Raw genomic sequence first — 12,779 nt, 5'->3', positions numbered from 1 at the left:
ACTTTTAAAACTTTAAAAAACCATATATCATTTTCCTCCCGCTCCACAATTAATTGCTACATTGTGTTCACATTGAAGTTTGTGGTAGTAACATGACAAAAAGTGAAAAATTTCAAAACACTGTAGCTCAACTTTAGCAACTTAGACACAGATTCATCACTGTGCACATAATATTCAATGTTTTTCTAAAGAAGAGAGTTAAAAAATGAAGTGAAAATGAAATAAACTCCGCTGCCTTGACCCAAATTTCACTCAACTTATTAAATTGATGTAGCATAAAAGATCACGTATATACACAAAAATTGCTGAAAAACATTGAACAAATATAAAGGGAGTGTGTCAGTGTGCCAAAGGCTTAGAGGTCACGGTAGGATTTTGGGTGGACCAAACCAGGGGGAAAAGAAGGAGCTTATAGGTATCAGTCCACAGTCATATGAGAGATGACTGAGAACATCTGGGATCATTCTTAAAACGTGCAAACACGAGAAATCCACACTCTTTCTGTGTGATTAAACTTATCCCTGAGCTCCCATCAAGTGCAGCAGGAGGATGCTCCTCTGCAGGGTTTGGTGTCTCAAGGAGTTTGTAAACTCCAGGGAGAGTGACGGAGACATGAAACATGAGGGGTTTAGGTTTCTCCCCATGGTATCTGCTGCACTTTGTGTCAGAGACCACGCTGACCTGATGAGCCTGTAGTGCTGATGGGTGGGCTCCAAGGGGCCCACACACACTCTGACATACATCCATTCATACTTGTCTCTTGTTTCCTCATCCGTTACCAGTGTGATCCCTTATATGGTCTTGCATCAAGCACCATTGTAATACCCTCGCTTTCCAAAGGTTTTGTAACTCTACCTTTTTTGGTTGTCTAATTGATCTTTTTCTGGTCTGTGTGTGTCCTCCAGGTCCCATGGCCTCCACGGAGCATGGCAGAGGGCTGGAAGAGACAGCTACAGTGAGAAAAATGGCCCAGCAAAACCCAGTGAGAGGCGGTCAGACCCACAGACCAGCCAAGAGAAGACGCCCACGGCCCCGTCTTTCCCACAAGGGGCCCATGCCATTCTAGAGCAAGGTGAGTTTCTCCGCCAATAAACAGCCAATAAAACAGTGTCACATAGAAGAAAAAGATCTTTATACCCTCCGTGGAGTCTTTTGAAAACACAATATGTCTGTTTTAGCTGTGTTTACCCAGAAGACCTGTTTTCTGTAAAGTCTGAGTCAGATATTTCTCTAGAGGACGTCAAAAGAAACACTTCCAGAAATATTAAGTCATAACTGCTGACTATGTTGGCAAGAAAACAACTTACAACAGGGAACTGTAAAAAGAATATGATTTAAAGTGCTAAAACACTTTGGTCGGCAGAATCAGGGCTGATGCGTTTGATGACAAGTGGCAAACTGAAAACTCAGACCAAACGTCTTCTGCGGGATTTTATCATTGGTTCTAGAATATAGACAACTGGAAACCACCTACCAGCTTGAACACCACCTGCCCAGAACAACAGTGACTGATTTTAAATCTCGGGTATTCTTAGAAACCTTACCACAAGGTCAGTTTGGCAGGGATAGCTCTTTACTCTACATCTGATTAAGCAAACACAAGTATTTTCTCCAAGGATAATAATTTTGTAGAGATCGGTTTCCTGACAGCAAACATATTCTTGGGATGAATGTTTAACTTGCTGTCAACTAAAACAAAGATTTTGTGTGAAATCCCTCACCCCAGTAATTAGACTTAATATCTTAACTGTCAACTTTACACCTTTTTATCATTTAATAATGAAGACAAACACATTGAGATTGTGTCAATCACAAGAGATCTGGCTTAAATGTGGAAATAACACATACCTCAACCAAATGCTCAGAGATTTAGGTTTAGATGTTTTATGTCGATGTGAAAGTCAACAGCAGCATGTCTACACGTCTCTTTCAGACACTATGAGAGACAGGCAAACTTGACGAGACATAATATCCCTGCAGGAGGTGCCGACCATTCAACACTGACCTGCAGAGGTCCTCCATAAATTAAATCTATAGTGAGAGGAGTCTGCAACCCAAAGGTTGTTAATTGGTTTGAAGAAAACAAGGATCAAAGCAAAGCACCCAGAAGCGTTTTACAATCTATAACAAATTATGAATAATCATTTGTTACCGTATTTTTTCAGGCTCTTTTGAAATCACTGTAGCGTTAAATAAGAGACTCCAGGGACTCATAAAAAAATGAAAACAATGAAGACTGAAGCAGGGTAGTAGCACTTGAAGGACAGGATGGGTCTTAAAACCTGCTTCTGCCAATAAAAAGTGAGAATCCTCTCAGTGAGTGTTTAGAGCTAGACTCGGTGCCAGAATGCTGAGCACATAATAAAAGAAGCTTCAGAAAGCTGCGAAGCTCTGTAAAACTGAACGGGTCAGTGAGTCACAATGCTGTCTCTGCAAACAGAACTTAAACCACAACACATTGGAGATTTTTGTTGTTGTTGACTTCACTGGCTCTGCTCATTATACTTTAGTTTATGGTTCACCTGAATTATGAGGTTCCACTGCATGCATAGAAAAAAGCAGTTTCTGTTTTGAGTCTGTAATCAGATGGTGGACAAAACTGAATTACAAATACAAATCGCTAGTGGCTCTTTGGACCTTCCACAATGGCTCTTAATAAGTTTGGCTAAAAGTAATAAAGAACCAACTAATGTTTTTAAATATAGATGTAATAACAAATGCACGTTTTAGCAGTTTTTAGTGTTTATTTAAATTTACCCTGCCTCTCGCCCATAGACTGCTGGAGATAGGCACCAGCTTCCCCGCGACCCACTATGGAATAAGCGGTAGAAAATGACTGACTGACTGATGACTAAATTTAATTTCCACAACACTAGGAGTACCAGTAATGCTTTTAGAGCTATTTTTCTTGTCATTGGGTTGAAAACGTTGCACTTTGTTTCTACATAATTTTCCACAAATATCAACTTCCCTTAGAAGAAAATGTATCCATCCTCTTTTTGCAATATGTTTATGTTTTTCTTTATTTTAAAACCTAAAAATAGAAACAAAATGGTGGTCCGTTCAAAATGACAAAAAACTTCCTATAGTAGATATTTAGCAAAAAATAAAAGTTGTCTTTTTTCCAAAGTTTTTTTAGCTGCACTAGTGGCAGAACTGGCTCTTTGGATTGTAAAGGTTGGAGACATCTGTGTTAGTTTGTTTACAGCCTGAGTGATAATGTAAAGTCTTCACAAGGCCAGGCAGCTAGCATCAAGTTGTCTCTCTTTCTCCAGCATCAACTTGAAAGGCTCTGTTCTTCCTCATGCTTTCCTTCTTTTCTTCTTCGATTTGTGCCGAGGGTGGGAAAAAAAGCACCTCTGAGAACAGCCGTAGATGCAGATACTTTGATCAAAGCAAGACTTCAGCGGACACATCGTACAGAGACAGAACTGTGCCATTACTGACCTAAACATAATTACAACACTGTTTATATGAAGATAAAAAACAATGATTCCCCTGATGTTGTCCATCCTCCAGCCTTGTGCTATATAGCAGCATCACCCCATTTTAGAGTCAAAGACAGCTCATCTTTTATTCTCTATGACACCTGAGGCAACGTTAGATTTTTCATCATTACACTTTCCAGATGTGAGCAGTTTCAAGAAGAAAGATTGTGACCTGGGTCAGCCTCTTTGAGCATCTAAGTAGACTCAGGTTAAACCAACTCTTGGCTTTTAAGACATGCCAGTGATAGTGTATGAGACAACAGGATATTACAGACTTAAAGCCAGAGCACTTTGTGGAAACCCCAAGTGGCCTCGAGTGAGAGAAAACTTCGTGAATGACTCTTTCAAGGAGTTTCCCATCAAAACAAAGGAGAGCAGGTCTGTATCTCCTTCCATACGCTCACTTTGATGTGGAAGCATACATCCCATCATAGATCTTAAAGCACAAAGCGCAACAACAAATGACAACACAGCTGGGTGGAGATTTGTTATAGATCAGTTTATGTAGCATTACACATCAACATAAAAATGTTGGCTTGAGAGAACAAAAGGCTCTTATCAGCAAAAGAATCATGCTGTTTGACTTTTTTGAATCACCAAAGAAATGGAGAAAATAAAATACAACAGAGCATAAAAGACTTGTTTTCTGGTTATAATCTTGCCTCCACTGTGTATTATAATGGCTGGCTTATGTTTCTCAGCATGATATACAATTGTTTTTCATACTCCCTGCTGCAATGCCAGTCAAAGACTCTGAAATCTGGTTGGGACATGTCTTCAGTAGTCATCTAGATGTGCAAGATAACGTCAGAAACAAGACGAAGGAAGCATTGGCAGAAACCTACAGAGTCAGGTTTATTTGAGAGGATATCGAATGTCTGTAAAGATCGGATGGATACCAAGCTCAGGATTTTACATACAAATGTAATCTCCTTTGTCTGTTGTCATTTCTCAATATGACTTATTGTAGCAAACAACAACCACCACCAGAGATTGGTCCTGATGCAAACAACTAACAGGGTTTCATTAAATTCAACAACACCATTCAGTAACAATGGCAAACACATATCTCTGTGGGGAAAACAAATTGTATATTATAGTTAGACACAGAGTCATGGTGCAGAGATTGCAGAAACAGCCAATATAAATATGGAGTTTCTGGTGGACATAAACAAGTAAACAAATTAAAAACAAAATTTAAAACATTATCAAATACACTGTCCAGGTGAGCCTCTCAAACATATTAACACTTTATTAATTATGTTGCATGGTGGTGGCAGTATCATAATGTGTGACTATTTCACCAACAAGTTCATTGCTTAAAACAAATCAGCTTTTCCTGACCCAGATATAAATACACAGCTTCTTGTTATAAAATAAATAAAGAACTGAACGTAACATTTTTATAAATCTGATCTTAAAGCCTGTTTATTCTGTATGTGCTAAAAGCAGGGCTATTTGGCTACAATTATGAGAGGTGTGTTTGGAGAAGTCAAGGTTATGCTTTCACCAACCTAGGAACACTGTGCCAACTGTCTGGCATGGTGGTGGCAGCATTATGCAGTAGGGCTGTTTCACTATTGATGTTAGCTGATAATATAAAGTGAATAAGCTGTCACAGACCAAGCTATAAAAAACATACAATAACATACAACAAAAATACAAAATGTGAAATGAAAAATGATCATAAGGTATATTAAATTTGTATGTTCTAAACATTAAGGTAGCAATTAGAGGAGTCAATGTAATGTTTTTAAATATAATCTACCAACTCAATCAGGCATGGTGGTAGCAGTATCATGCTGAGGGGCTGTTTCAATTCCAGTGATTTTGGATCATTGCATAAAGCAGACAAAATGATGAAGGAGAAGGAATCTCTAAAGTCTTCTATTCAACCGTGGTTAAAACACAGCAGGGTGTTCCAACATGACGTGGACAAAACAGGCAGAAATTAACCTTCTGTAGCTGACTTAAAGCTCTTGACTCAAGACTTTTGAACAGTACTATAAACACTGATAACTGCAGCCTTGGTAGCAGTATCAGGTTTTTGGGAAAAACAAAAGTTAATAAATGTGTTTTCCGTTTTTTGTTTCCATGTGTTGCAGGCACTGCTTTGAGCGCCCTCCCCCAGGTTCTGATTTCTATGCTCTTCCTTTGCCTTGGGGGGCCTTGCAATGAAGGGCCTACGCTTGCCCAGCCTGAAGAGTGATGTCCATAGCACCTGCTGGTTCTCCAAGCAACTCTGTCCACAAAAAAATCAGGACAAGCCACTCACCCTCAGCTCCAGGAGGAATAGGGGGGCATTGAAAAGGGGGTGGGGGGTATTGAGCCTGAGCTACCAGACTCTATTTCTCTGTCTCTTTATCTTACTCCCTCCTTACTGATATATCTGTCTTTTTTCAATTTGCTTAATAGAGGCCAATCATAGCAATCTTTCCGAGTGTCTCACACTCTTTGCATGACATGTGGTGAAGAGGGAGCCCTGTCAAAAGAATCTTAAAGTTTCTGTCACTTCTCCAGGATGGTGGTTTCCGCATGTCTCAGATCCAAAGTCCCATCAGTCGCTGATTTCATCGCTGTGTAGCAACTTAAAGGAGCCGATAAGGGTGCTGATTGTGCAGAGGAAATAACCTAATTGTTGTTGTGATACTCTGGATGTCTGCTGCAAAAAAGAGCTGAAAGTTTAGTGTTGAGAGGAGTTATGATCATCACTTAATTATGATTATTAATGGTGCTTTGTATCATTTTAATGTTAGTGTGTCCACATGCAAAGTAAGCTAAAACAAGAGCACATGCCATTAAAACAATTTAGCATTCCCTCGTTTAGAAGATTCTTCATTCCAAAGCTGTTCAGGTGTTTCTGAGTTCATTAACACCTCGGGGAATGGTGGCTTCAGGCTTGCTCAAGGTTACTGTAACTCATCCCACCTTGAAGGAGTCCGCTTACTCCTCTAAAACCCCAATCGTGTATCCAATCCCCAGCCTTCTCGCCACACCGCTGCCACCCCGCAGCTACTCTTCACGACTGTTAACTGGCGGTGGCGGTTTGCTCCAATTGACAGACCACCTCGCCTTTTAAGGAAGTGCCAAATAACAACCTTCTCCACAATGCTGCCAGGAACGGAAGAACAAAAAATTCAGAGAAATGAGAAACGCATTACCTCTTGTTTGAAGTCTCGATACACTGACACATTTATGCTTTTTTTGTTAAATTTGCAACAAATATCCTACTTCAGACAATGCTGTTGAAGAGAACGCAACTTCACTGCAAACATCAGCTCCGTTTGTTAATTAGCCACCGCGATCAGCCTACCACTAGTGCTCCGGCTGCTTTAATATTCAGCATACGGCGGGTTTGACCCTTTGAATGATGTTGTACATCGAAATAAAAAAGAAAAAAGATATGCCTTTCCAACATACTGGCATATTTCTGTGTTATAGTTTAATTTCCTTTTTCTCAGGGTGCTGTGATAGAGGCTTGTACTAAAGCAGGCTGTTTTGTGCATTTACTTAACACAAACATACAAACTCATATGAGCATATTTTCATATACTGTATATTTACTCTCCCTGTATGTATAATCCAATTTAATCTTTATGTTACTGGAGAGTTATTCACTTCTTTTCATGATGTCCCTGCATTATGTTGGGTGCAGTTGCCTTTCTAATCAGCCCTTCCACAGCCCAGGTGGCTGTGGCTTTTATCATCATGTTCATTAAATCCTAAAGTTGATCTTTCTCAGATGAATCTCCACATTTAGTTAGAGCTTATTGTTAAATTGGCTCAGACTGAGAGTGTACCCCCCTATCCCCCTTTTTAATTTCAGTCCGCCCTGCTGATCAAGGCTGTAACCATATGGCATATTGAAATCTTAACCTCCTTGTGTCTACTTGGTGCATTGTTGACATGCAGAAATCTTGCCTTATTAGTCGTCTACAGTTCAGTTAAATCAGTTTTGATCAAATAATCTAATTAAACTACAATGGCTGTAAAAAGTGTGCACACTTCTGTGGCACTGCCTGTTTAGTAAAAGTTTTTCTATCTTTAATGTGATATATATTCTGCACAATTCGGCTTGAAAACAAATCTGATAGGGGTTGATTAACCTGGCTGTGAATTAATACTTCAGTTTCAGCATTCAGACTCCCTTAATAGGACTAATTTACTTATAGGATACCACATCTTGAATGAGAAATACTTGCCCACTCTTTCTTGCAAAAGTTCTCCAAATCTACCAGAATGTAAGGAAATCTCCTGTTCTGAGCCTTCTTCAGGGGACTCCACAGAGTTCCTTTCAGATTCTGGCTCGGTCTTTCCAAAATTTGAAGGCTGTTTCTGTTGATTTGGCTGTTTGTTTGGAATCACTGTGATATTCAAAAATCAGACCGTAGAAGCAAAACGTCCTGCAGCTGCCTCAGCTAGCCCCAACCTCCTTGACCAGTATCTGTCTTGTATAAAGACAAGATAGAAGCATCCACTGCGGCCCCATATTTTCTCCAAAACCTGATGACAATGTTGATTGCCTTTATCCTTCTTCTGACTGAGACCTTTGTACAACAAGATCCTTTTGGTCTTTTGTAACCTCTCTGAGCAACGGGTTCAGCTAAAGGATTCAAATGAGGAAGAAAAATCTGTAATAGGAAACAAGAACTTCATATCAGGTCAATCAGATTCACTTAAATTAATGGAAGGTGTGAATTCAAAGAGACCGAATGCTTAAAAGGAATCAAACGGTGTTCAAACAAAGTAATAATTTAAGGTAGGCACACTTTTGCAGCCAGATAATTTTAAAATCCCCCTCCCAACAGATTTATTTGTGTTTCTGTAGAATTTTACAGGATGCATCTCAAAATAAAGGTGAAGGAAATTTTAAAATGATTTATTTTGGCCTGTTTTTAATTTATAAAAACCTAGCATGTTAACAGGGGTGTGTAGACTTTTGAAAGGCGCTGTAGATTTCCTGCTCTTTTTCCCTCTCACCATGTCTCATGCAAATAATAAAATAAAAACGCAGAATCTTCTCAGCCCCAGCATGAGAAGCTTTTATTAAGAGAGCATCTAAAATCACAGTGGTATCCCAGCCAAGCTCACCTTGATTAAAAATGCATTAAATCCTAGGGCACTGTGAAGTGTAACAATTTCAGTTCTGCCATTATTTCTTTCATACCCTCACAGACAGAGATGTAGATTTTATGAATGCTCCTCGAGAGTGAGATGACTTTGCTCAGGAGATCTCGTATGTTCTTAGGGGAAGAATATAGGAAGAAATGAGCTGGGGATGAAGGTTCAAAGCCGCGGGAGTTGGGATGGCTGAAAGTAGACTGGGTCATGGCAAAAACACTCGAGTCAATATCCCCCTTCTCACCTGTTCCATCTCAGAAGTTATTGTTACTGAGCCGAGCAACGTCTGTATCCGCACTGTTCTTAATGAATGTATCCTCACCATCTGCACCAGCCATGCAGCCCTCTCAGAGACCAGAGCAACCCAATGTGTATGTAAGGAACCCCCTTTCAACATCAGTCTGCTCATCAGTTGAATCCAACAAAACCAAAAATCAAATAACCTGCAGATACAAAAACTTCTGGCGTCAACTAGTCCCAACAAATAGACATGGCTTTGCTCAAAGACTTCTATGTATGGGTTTGCAAGGCTGCACTTTTTGCAATTCCATAATGCTGCTGGAAAAATACACCCCGAAAACAAGAATCTCTCTTTCTCTATGGAATGGTTTTCCAGTGTGTCGTGACAATTTTCTTGTCTGATTCTTGTCTAGCTGGTTGTCCAAAGCTTACCTTTTCAAATACAGTGTGAAAAGCTGTATCTTTTGTGGATGTAACAAAATAGAAAAGTAGTCTGCAGCACAATATGTCGTGGACACGTGAAAGCTTTCAGGCATTCTTTTCTCGTAGATCATAGCTCACAGCCCTCCCCTGCACACCAGGTTTAATGGGCCTGGTGGTGTAGAAGGACAAGCATGTCCAGGCTAAAACTGAAACGCTAAACCAATACATTAATCTCGGGGAGCGAAAACCATTTTCCTTAATGGTCTTTTCCAGCAAGGCTTACACAAGAGAAACGATTCCCTTACTCTCAATGTTCCCCTCTCCAATTCCTCTTCTCTGTGACCATCACAAGGCCTGAGTAATGTTTTCTATGCACTTGTTAGCATGTTTTCCTGGAAGAAAAATCCTTATTCTGTTCCGTTTATGTTTATTTTTGTCCAAATGCATTTGGGAGGAAATGTATAAGGATGAGATGTAGATATGTGTCGCAGGTGGAGATGAGAAATGGAAGAAAGGAGGTTTAAAATGTCAGTTTAGTCACTGAAGTAGTTATGGACATAAAAGCCCCCCAAAACATACAAAAATATGTTGTTTGTTTCTTTTTTCATTCTTGTACTGATTTCTTTACCAGGTGAAATTCCTTTTATATTTACCATTGACTGCAGAAATGGAAGCAGAGCTAGCACACAACACATTCCATGATTTTCCCTTTTGAACCCCTTATCCTGTCAAACTGTATCATGTTGGCCTTCAAAGTGGGTGTCTGCAGGATCGAGTGGCTGATATTTAATCCAACGAATAGAGACTTTTCCACTGGCTGGGCAATCCAAAGGATAACTAGATTCCAACTCCCATGAGGAAAGACAATGATCAGTCATTATCTCCGAGCCTCAAAATGAGACTTCCTACACCCAAGAATAGCACAGGCTCCTCCTGCCTCGACGGCGACACATTCTCTATCCTTGCACCCACTGTGTCCGAGAGCAGTCAGTCACGTTCAGAACAGTCATAGGAGAAATGCAGTGTGTAAGTTTATCACAACAGTGTTACTAGATCTGAAGCAGATACCATTTGAAAGACAATGTATTACCCCTTAAACTTATATTCTGTTTATGGTGTGTGCCCATATTACTCACCAGGCCAAATGTACAGTCCCTGTCTCTGTTTTGATGTTGAACTGGACAAAAATAAATGACATGAATAAAATAAAACAAGTGTATCAGAAATCGTTGAAATACTGTGTACATATTTGAACTTTTGGTTTCTAATTTATAAAAGATAAGCTTTAGCTCTTGGAGTACTTATTTTATTTTATTTTTTTTCCTTTCATGCGTAGCTTTGTGTTTTTATTTTCTATTTCTGTAAAGTGTGTAAATATATCTTTATGATAATAAGTAATATTAAAAATCTTATTTTAAGAAAAGAGGAGTGTCTTGTGTCTTTTTTTTTTTTCCATTCTTTTGCAATTTATAATTAAATTAAGCTCAAAGCTGGTTCTTTTTTAGCTCTAAGACAGGCCAGAGGAAAAAAAAAACACTAGTCACAATGTTGTGCTATTTTAAAAAATACAAACTTTAGTTTAGGTTTTGATCCATCTGTTTAAGGAAAAAAAACAAAAAACACTACACTTCAACATCAACAAATGTCAGAGTAGCATCAGAGAGGGTCTCTTGTCTCCCATTTTGATATAATCCATAACAGAGTTTAAGTAGGTTAAGGCATCTTATACAGCTAAGAATGCAATAGCAATTTGTTGCTGAATATACATACACATTCTTACATAAATGCATGGACTAGTTTTTCAGCGTCACTCCTGGATAGGATATTTCTAATTTTGGCAATGTTCTGGAGGTGAAACAAGGAAATCCTAGAAACCTGTTTAATATGGGATTTAAATGACATGTCCTTGTCAAAAATAACACCAAGGTTTTTTACTTTATTACCGGAGGTCAATTTAATGCCATCCAGGTTAAGTGATTGACTAAGCAGTTTCTTTTTTAAAGACTCCGATCCAAAGATGACAACTTCTGTCTTCTCTGAATTGAGAAGCAGAAAATTTAAAGTCATCCAAATTTGTATGTCTTCAAGACCTGCTTGTAGTCTATCTAACTAGTTGGGCTCATCAGGATTTATGGATAAGTAAAGCTGAGTATCATCAGCATAACAGTGAAAATCTATCCCATGCTGCCTGATAATTTGACCTATTGGAAGCATATATACAGTAAAGAGAATTGGCCCAAGTACTGAACCCTGTGGTACTCCACAATTAACCCTGGAGTTTAAAGATGATTTATCATTTACATGAACAAACTGGAATCTGTCAGACAAATAAGATTTAAACCAGCCAGCGCTGTTCCCCTGATCCGTACAGCATATTCCAGGCTTTCTAAGAGAATATTATGATCGACTGTATCAAATGCAGCACTGAGATCTAACAGAACCAGTACAGACACAAGTCCATTATCTGAGGCCATAAGAATATCATTAGTGACTTTCAGCAGAGCTGTTTCAGTGCTATGATGAGCTCTGAAACTTGACTGAAACTCTTCAAACAGGTCATTGCTGTGTAAATGCTCACACATTTGATTAGCAACTATTTTCTCAAGAATTTTAGATTAGAACGGAATATTGGATATAGGTCTGTAATTTACTTATTACATTTCCCCTGCTCTCCTAGAAGTCAAATCCAAGAAATACACATACAACACACTTGCCAAGGAACATGGAGAAGAAATGATTGTCTGCTTAAATTCAAGAATCTGTTCCGGTTTCCAATTTCATGACAGGATCAAGAGAAGAAATTAGGAAAAACGCCTTTTCATTAAGGACCAAGTGAACAAAATAGATGTAATCAAGCACTATGTGAAACAGGGCATTACTTAAAAGAGAGAAACTTGTCTGCATGACAGCAGTAACTTGTACATAGATCCATCAGCTGGGTGGGGGGCGAAGTCTGGCAAACAAACCTTATAGAGTGTGACCGCCTGCCACAGAGTGCTCATGTAGTAAAAGCCAACAAAGGTCTCAGTCTAAACATCTGGCTAAGAACACATTTATGTATAAGGATGGTTTTGGGAGACAGAGAAACAAACTGTACAAACTTGAGAAAATATACCATATAGATATGCAATTTGATCTACTGACGTGTTTCATAACTATAGAAGGAAAAAAAAACTTGTTTTAGTTTTTCCGTAATTGTTTTGTTTAATACATGTTTTGCGTATTATTTTACATGTTTTTTTATTTTATTTGAAATTAATTTGACAGTATTCAGTGCTCTCAGTGCCATTTGGCACTTGCAGACTGATGGACATGACAACATTTATGTCACAAAGGATCTTGAGTATTAGCAGATGCCAAAGTCCTGAATATACTTACTACAGTGACAATGGTAAGAATGAGGGTTAAATTTTTTTTATTTTTTTTTTTGCTAAGCCCCAAATCCTTCTTCTGGCATGAAATAGACAACTGCAACATGTTTACCTGACATACCATTAACCTTTACGT

General features: G+C 38.8%; 1 protein-coding gene across 1 annotated transcript in view; it reads left to right on the top strand.

Moving 5' to 3' along the window:
• Positions 1-10,695, top strand: part of apln (apelin) — a 30,425-nt gene extending 19,730 nt beyond the window's left edge. The window contains exons 2-3 of the mRNA XM_047353940.1: positions 906-1,072; positions 5,594-10,695. Coding sequence (XP_047209896.1) covers positions 906-1,066 — 161 coding nt within the window. The 3' untranslated portion in view covers positions 1,067-1,072; positions 5,594-10,695. The remainder of the gene's footprint in view (positions 1-905; positions 1,073-5,593) is intronic.
• Positions 10,696-12,779: the final 2,084 nt, after the last annotated feature.

Source organism: Girardinichthys multiradiatus, chromosome 23 (genome assembly GCF_021462225.1).
Source record: "Girardinichthys multiradiatus isolate DD_20200921_A chromosome 23, DD_fGirMul_XY1, whole genome shotgun sequence".
NCBI classification, from domain to species: Eukaryota; Metazoa; Chordata; class Actinopteri; order Cyprinodontiformes; family Goodeidae; genus Girardinichthys; species Girardinichthys multiradiatus.
Note: the sequence above shows the minus strand (reverse complement) of the source record. Positions and strands in the feature narration are given on the sequence as shown.